The 8,272-nt window shown below is 58.4% G+C and overlaps 1 protein-coding gene across 1 annotated transcript in view; it reads right to left on the bottom strand.

Annotated features, from left to right (window-relative positions):
* Window positions 1-5,845: 5,845 nt before the first annotated feature.
* The window catches only part of rtn4rl1b (reticulon 4 receptor-like 1b), a 110,826-nt gene continuing 108,399 nt past the window's right edge, over window positions 5,846-8,272 (bottom strand). The window contains exon 3 of the mRNA XM_086164381.1: window positions 5,846-8,045. Coding sequence (XP_086020507.1) covers window positions 7,149-8,045 — 897 coding nt within the window. The 3' untranslated portion in view covers window positions 5,846-7,148. The remainder of the gene's footprint in view (window positions 8,046-8,272) is intronic.

Here is an 8,272-nt window from a genome sequence, read left to right as displayed (position 1 = left end):
CACCGGATGATGTGCGAGCAGAGACCGGCCGAGACAGGAGCCGGACCCGTCCTCATCGGGAAGCAGGCGGTCCAGGACGGGTCCGGCGAGAGCGGTGGATCCCGCAGGGCCAATCTTCTGCAAGCCTCCTGCAGATGTTCCCGGTACGGCGGGTTTCACTGTGAAGCATCAGGATGTGGCGCCTGGGTGACCGACGTCCCCTGGAGGATCAATAAGTTGTCTGATTCTGATGCTGATCCGTTCAGCTGAAGGACAACAAAACGCAGACGTCCACTGACGGCGAAACCCGACTGGCTCGTCACAAACACAATGTGGATGCAAGGAGCTGCGCCGGAGCTCCTCAGGAGTCAGTCTAGTCGGTTGCCGTGACGCCGGCGGGATGACAGATTCTCAGAAGGTCCTTCTGAGAATCTGAGGAGGTCGATCTGCAGCTCCAGTAAACCTGACCGGCCGGAGGCGGCGCCGGAGCGACCGGGGGAAGTTTGTGTTCCGCTTGGAACAGAGCAGCAGGTCTTTCCATCGTTGCTTCTCGATCGTCTCTATTTCTGTGTCTCCAGCTGGCGTGACCTCAGCTGGAGGAAGCCCGACAGCCTGACGGCGCGCCGGTTTTTTCCCTCTCCTGTTTTTTCAAACCAACTCTAAAAGTTATCGGCCGATCGGCGGCGGCCGACCGGAGGTCTTCGGACCCGCGGCCCGGAGCTTCTGCGGGAGTTGGATTAAAGTGGAGTCGGTGAGCTGGAGAGCTGATGTCACAGCATCCCGGTAGAGAATAAAAACTCGCTCTCAAGAAGGATATTTGCATTTGATTCAGCGGCTGCCACCTCTGGGGTCACAGCTGCGCCTCCCTTAGCGTTCACCGGCGTTTGTTTAGCAGCTGTTGCAGGGAAGCGCTTCCCTCCAGACGTCCGATAACCCAATGTGACGGCGCACCACTACGAGGCACGCCGTCCGGCCCGGCGCCCGAGCTCATCGGGCGTGTTTGTTTAGATCAGTGGTTCTTAACCTGGGTTCGATGGAACCCTAGGGGTTCGGCGGGTCAGTCTCAGGGGTTCGACGGAGGTCAAGACACACATTGGTGATGACATCACCGGCCGCAGGTGATCACGCTACATCGCTCGGCCTATCCGTGCTGCGGGGATTTTGGCGCGCTCAGTTGTAGTAACTTGTGACTGTCGTGATGGTACGTCATGTGATTTCTTTCTTCATATTTTAATCCCTTCATACTGATTATGTCGGGCAAAAAAAGAAAGCGATCGGAAGAACACGTACAATACGGATTCACATGTATGACGGAACGTGATGGGAATCAATGTCCTGACTGCATGATTTGCAAAGACAAGATGGGCAATTCTAGTCCGGCACCGGCAAAACTAAGGGAAGGCTTCCTTCAGCTGCATGGAGATGGGAGCTACCAGAACATAGCGCTTGCTGAATTCAAGGTGAAGGGAGCCAGATTCCATGAAAAGGCTCCTCCGCCTGTTCTTTGTACCCATCGACGAACCGATTCTCGATCCGATAAAGAAGGGTTCGGTGAATGCGCATGTAAAACAGGTGGGGTTCAGTACCTCCGACAAGGTTAAGAACCACCGGTTTAGATGAAGACTCGGCGTGGGTGGCGCAGAAACCCACTTGGAAGCTATTCAGGCGCATTGCCTCTCAGAAAGGGTTCAGGGGGAATCATGTGACCGCAGCGCCGCGATGCTGGCGTGGGTTCGCGCGATGACTCGCTGCAAAGCGGCGGCACCGAGTGAGGGAGTGAGATGTGTTTGAACCGGACCTTCTCGCCCCGCGGCTCCGGGTGGCGGCAGATGAACGGCAGCTATCGCACGCCGGTAGCGCCTTCTTTTCATCGGCGGCGGGAAAGCCGAGGTGGCCTCCGCCGCCGCGGAGGCCCGAGGTGCCGGTGGTCCCGGTTGGAGTCGCCTGATCCTCAAAGACGGGAGGAGGAGCCACGGCCCTCTTTGGGAGCTCCTCTCGGCGTCGGGTCCTATGAGGTCGCGGCCGAGCTGTTTGCACGCAAACAGAACCGACGCGGACGTTCTGACCGCCGCCCTCACGCAGATGGAGGAGACCGCATGTGGGGCTTGTGAAGGTCCGGCCGAGGCGGGTTCTGGCCCGGAGGTGACGGGCCTCCAAGTCAGCGCCTCCTGATCTCTGCCGATCTCTCCCTGAGCTTCTCCTCGAACCTGAGGGCTGCAGAAGAAGCGAGCAGAGGAGTGTGTGAGAGCGGTGGGACGGAGGTCTCGGAGGAGGAGGCTGGAGGCAAGCAGGAACCCGGGCTGGACCAGGACGCTCGAGGATAACGCTTGCCGATTTAAAATAGGAGATGGAATAAAGTAGAAGATCGATAAATTACAGCAGAACTTTATTTATAATTCCATATTCTATGTCTCCACGGGAAAATATCATTTTCCTGGAAAGATGATTTCCGAGCAGCTCCAGAGAACATAGAAACGTCTTTTTCCAGAAACGATCCTCGCTCGTCGGCTCCTGCCTGAGAAATTAACCCATCAGACCCGATCACACCCATTGTGGGGAAAAACATGCTATCCGCTATTAGCACGCAATGTCATTATCACATAATAATTTCCAAAGATCATTTGCATCGTTGGGTGCTCGGCGGGACGCGACCCCGCCGATAATCACCCAAATAAAGTTCCGGCGGTGGATAATTGGGATCTCCTGAGCTGCTGCGGGCGGAATCCTCCTATTGGTCCACAGAGGGAGGCGGGAGGTCGGCGGCGACGCTGAGGTCTCGCCCAATGGTAGCTTAGATAGACTGTGTGTGTCAGTCAGGTTGGTGCTGCGTTGAGCTCCACCTGAGCCTCCTCAGTGGTAACATCCTCCTCCTCTTGGCGAGAAGGTCTCTGGTCGGACTCCTGTGTGGAGTCTGCATCTTCTCCCCGTGTCTGCGTGGGGTTCCTCAGGGTTCCTCGGGGTTCTCGGGGTTCTCGGAGGTTCCTCCGCAGACCAAACACATGCGGGAGGTTCATGAGGACCCCGTTCCCATGAGTCCCTGCGATTGGTCCAGGGGGAACCCCGTCTCTCGCCCAATCACAGCCGGCATAGGCTCCGCCCCTTCGACCCCGAGAGCAGGATAAGTGGAGCAGATGGTTCCAGCAGATGCATCTCACTGCTTCTTACTGTCCTTGATTTTTCACACGGAGCTGAAGCTCGTGCTCTCCGGCAAATATCTGCTGCCGATACAGCTGCGGACCCTCACCCACTCGCCACCTCCCCCACTCACCCACTCCTCCACTCCCCCGTTCATACAGCCCCTCCAGCCATGCTTCCTCCTGGTGATGGAGGTCCCGGCCGTCCCCCCAGCCCAGGTCCTCTGCTGGTTCCTCCGGCCTCCAGGCGCCGCCGCTCCTTCCTTTGAAGAGATTTGAATCAGCGGGTCGAGTCGGGCGCTAATTTTCCTCTGAGTTTGGTAAAATGACAGCGCGGAGCGCGACCCCGTTCTCCGACAGGATTGTGCTGACCGGGAAGGATCGCGGCGGCGCTCGCGTGCCGGGGAGACTCAGGCTATTATCGAGCTCGCCGCGGAAATAGATTTTAATTTGGATATTTAGAGCAGGGTGTTTGTTTGTTTTGCGCACTGATTAATTTTAATGGCCCTAATGCGTCCGGTGCTTTTACTCTCCACGGCGAGGAGAGAGTGCAGGTCTGTTTCCAGGTGTGGAGCTGGTCCAGAGCAGATCATCTCCTGATGGTCAATAATAGCCGACCGGGAGGGCGAGAGGAGTGTCTTCCAGTTTCCGTCCATGAATGAAAGCTGGGAGACGATCCGTCCTTTTGCTGCCGGGGACGGGATTCCAGGAGACTTTCTGTCGCCGTCTTGTCTTTTATCGTCTCGGAGAAGAACGGCGGGCCGGCTGCTCACCGGGACGGCAGCGGAGGCGGTCCTCCTAGTCCCCCTTTTGGCGGTTTGAAAACCCGCTTGGGAGAGCGCCAAAGACTTAGCTGCGCGCGCTAACGCAGATGCAGATGAATGAAAATCAGTGAAATGTCAGGCGGCTGTGGTGGAGCGGCGGTAGGAGGCCTGTCAGTGAGTTGTGTCAGCGTGGGGTTCCTCGGGGTTCAGTGTGGGGTTCCTCAGGGTTCTGTGTGGGGTTCCTCAGGGTTCTGCATGGGGTTCCTCAGGGTTCTGCGTAAGGCTCCTCAGGGTTCTGCATGGGGTTCCTCAGGGTTCTGCGTAAGGCTCCTCAGGGTTCTGCATGGGGTTCCTCCCACGGTCCAAACCCATTGTCGGGACGTGTGATTGATGGGCGTGTTGGTTTGAGGTCTCCGAGCGTCTCTGTGATGGGGCGTCCCGGGGTCGACTCCGCCTCTCGCCTAATGGCTGCGATAGGCTCCGCCCCCGAGGCTGACTGCCGCATTACGGGGGAATGAATGCATTAATTAGAACAAATGGAAAATTCCTGAACGGTAGCCGAGCGACGGCGAAGGAAGCCATAAATTAGGGAGCCGCCTCGCCGCCCCGCCGCCCCGCCGCCCCGCCGCCTCCGCGCTCTCCGGTCGTGTCCCGGTCGCCTGTTGCCATGACGCTGTCACAAAGGCCGACCGGCTCGTCGATCAGACGCTCGTCCCGGCGCCGCCCGAGACAACAGACGGTAAATACGGAGTAAACCTCCGCCGTCCGGACTCCTTCGTTCTGCTCGGTATGCGCGGCGTGCCTCGCGGTTGCCGTGGCAGCCGGGCTCCTGGAGCGACCCGGCAGAGAGTTCTGCTAAAAACAACCCCAAACAAACAAGTTATATTTGGCGTGACCCAGATCTGCGTGCACGAGAGATGCCGTGATTGAGCAAAAAGTAGCGGCGCAGCAGACAATGTTGTGTGCGTTCCTTCCTCATGAATCGCTGTTAACACCAGCCGTAATTAGCGTGATTGATGCCGGCGTGCGGATGAGCGAGCTTATTAGAAATCCACAGCCCGTCAGCCACGGCAAATAGTTACAAATGGATGCGGCCGCGCTTTAGCTTTTCATTTATCATTTGAAACTCATTGAACTCGCTTCTACGTGAACACGGGGGAAGAAAGATAGAAAATCAACCTTTGCCGACTTTGGAAGGGACGATTACGGGTCAAATCCACGGCCGGCGCAAGAAGACGTGCAAAGAGTGGCGGAAACGGTGCGAGCAGTGGAGGCCGGCGTCGAGCGGCGTCGAGCGGCGTGGAGGAGCCAGGACCGGCGGGGGAACCCGGCGAGAGCTGTAATTTCAACTGGTGGCGCCCGGCCGTCCTGCCGGGCCCGCCGCTCCCACACACACACACACACACACACAAACACAAATCAATTTCAATCCCGGTCACGGCGAGCGGCGTTTAGAGGGCGGAGGTCCACGGACTCGGCGGGGCTTCCACCGCGTGGCGTCCCTCTCCACTTCTGTCGCAGTCGGAGAGATGTTTTACTTTCAATGTTTTAATACCTTTAACTAAAGAAATTGTCTGGAAAGGAGGTGTGAGGGAGGAGCAGGACGTGAAGGAGGGTGATGGACTTGTGGAGGCTGCTCCTCGCTGGGCGGAGCAGGGAAGAGCTGAGGTGGAATTAAGGCGGAGCAGGTTGGAGAGGAGGTGAGATGCTGGAGGAGCTTCATCTGCTCCATCAGCTGACGCCAAAGACGCTAAGGTTAGCTTAGCCAAGCAAAGCTAGCCGTCGACGCTGCAAAGAAGCCGCGACTCACAGAGAGCAGCAACAAACAGACTCAGGCTGCGACGGTGGACATAAGAAGATATAGATTTTAATATCTTTATAAACATTTCTGTACGGGTCCGTTGGGCATAACTTACAGAACCATCGGATCATGGCGGCAAAGAAAAGAGGACGAGTCTCCGGACGAGGGGGGGGGGGGGGGGCGGATGGAGACTCCGGGAATGCCACATGGTAAAAGTATGTCAATAAACAAATAGAAAAGCGAACCCTTCGCCGGACGGGAGGAGCAGAAGATCCTGTGTCGTCACACGGGCCGCCGGCGTCCTTCCCCTCAAAGTCATACGGCCATTAACATCCGCTGCCGGAGGCCTCCCGTCCCCGCGGTTACCGGCGCGGTTCACGCGGTCCGTACGAACGCCGTCTCATCGGCCGACCGGCACGAGAGCTCGGGGATGATGGCGAGACGTCCCGGATCGTCATACGTCCTCCTCTCACGTCGGGAGCGACGGCGCCGCCTCTGGTCCCGACTCTCCAAAGTCATTTGAAGTCCGAAGCCTCCTCGCGTCCGGTCTCGCGGGAGCTCGGGTTCCGCTGAATGCGGGTTTCTTGGGAAAGAAACGGCGTCCAGGCGTCCTCGGAGAGGGAGGGATTCCCTCGGGGAGGAAAAGTCAGCGCGGTGCAACCTCGGGCCCGTTCGACCCTTTGACCTCTAAGGCTCCCGAGCCGGAGGTCCGTTTTGTGTCAGAGAAAAACCGAACGGACGACATCGGACACAGGATATAGACAGACTCTTCAATATTCACAGCTCGATCTCCCGAAAACACGTACATTTGGGGCGAACGAAAAGAAGCACAAGACAGTCCCGGTCGTCCCGATGCGAGCGGCGGATCCGCCCGGGTCGCACGAAGCGGAGCCGGGCGCGGAGGTGCGGCTGCGGCGCCAACGGGGGGAGGCAGACGCCGGCGAGGTAACAGGGAAAGCCGGCGTTTCAGGAGAGGGCGATTTGATCTGATCGCGTGGAGCGAACGGTGGAGGCGCTCGCGTACCTGCGGCCTCGCCTCCCCGAATCACACGGTCAGTCACGCGGCCGAGGCTCGGATCGGCCACCCTTGCGACTTCCCCGGGATGAAACCCTCGGTCTGGTCTCTCCCCGCCTGCTCTTCCTCTCCCGGCTCCGACCTGAAAAAGCCGTAAAGCGCCGAGACAAACGTCGGGAAACGAAATCGTACCGGCGAAAATGGCAGTGCGCGCTTGGTCTGCATGAACCTTCTGTCAATATCCAGCTCCGGGGTTCGTGCCGTCTTTCTCTGCTGTTTGATGTCTGAATAGTTAAGCTCCCTACATAACATTTACACACATAATCACACACACACTCGCTCACACACACACACACACACACATAGAGGACACACAGGCCTTGTAGTGCAGGAGCGAGACCGGGTTTTTGAGGGCTGTGTTCTTTGTGATTAGCTTTTGTCAAACCGTCCGAAGGTCAACGGAGGATGAAGTCAATATTTGTCGTTACCAAAGCCGCCAGAAGGGCGTTGAGATGTAATAAGGACTGGAATCTGGTCGCTCTATTGTTGGCTTGCTGGACCCCGCTGGGGGGGCGAACAGTGGTCCGCGGGGTGCACTTGTGCTTCCTCCGCGTGACGGTGTCGTCCGGGGACGTGTGGTCGTGCTTCCCCCCGTCCGTGAACTCGGGTAAGGAATCCTCCTTGTCCACCGTGACCTCCCTGGAGTGGTGCACCTCGTTGTCGCCCTTCCCCTTGCTCGCCCTGTTCCGAGGCTTGGTGCAGTTCCGGGGTCGTCCGGGCCGGGACGGGTGCGCGGCGTGGGTCCGTCCTCCGGAGCCCACCGCCACGCCGCGGTTGACGGAGGGCGGGTTGGCCGTGCCGGATAGATTGTTGGGCTGGGCCCTGGACTCGGACATGGGCACGGTGGGCGAGCAGTTGAGGAAATCCTCCCGGCGCAGCTCCTTGAGGTCTTTTCCGACCGTCTCGGCGGGCGCCCGGCAGCCGACGGAGGAGGTGGAACCTTTGAAACGTTTCAGCCATTCCCACAGCGTGAGGGCTTTGCAGTCGCACGACCAGGGATTGTCGTTGAGGCGCAGGTACTCCAGGGCGGGCAGCGTGTCCAGGCACTGCCCCGACAGCTGCACCAGGGAGTTGTTGAACAGGAAGAGGGTGGTGAGACGCTTCAGGTCGTGGAAGGCCAGGCGGTGAACCCACTCGATCTGATTCTGGTGCAGGAGGAGACGGTCCAGCGCCCTCGGGCCTCTGAAGGTGTTCTGGTTGAGTCTCCACAGATGATTCCCGTGCAGAAACAGGTGGCTCAGGTTGTGGAGGTCTGCGAAGGTGTCGTCCTGCAAGAACTTCAGATGGTTGTCCTGAGGAGAGAGACACGGTGACAGGCGGCGCTGTTACCGCCGGTAACGAGGCGACATCCTGACGTTCGGACGGCGTACCACGATATACGAGAGACGACACGGGGCACTGCGAGATACCGCACATGTACGCCGCCGCTAGGCCTCTGGTTTTTCGCCCGTTTTGCATATTCATTCGTCGGCCGCTTGCGAATACTTTTTAATTTAATGAGTCGTAGCGGATGGAAGAC

The sequence above is a fragment of the Fistularia commersonii genome, chromosome 18 (assembly GCF_037954325.1).
Source record: "Fistularia commersonii isolate RoL2024-O1a breed Wild chromosome 18, RoL_Fcom_v1.0, whole genome shotgun sequence".
NCBI classification, from domain to species: domain Eukaryota; kingdom Metazoa; phylum Chordata; class Actinopteri; order Syngnathiformes; family Fistulariidae; genus Fistularia; species Fistularia commersonii.
The sequence above is the reverse complement of the archived record's forward strand: the minus strand, read 5'-3'. Positions and strand labels throughout refer to the sequence as shown.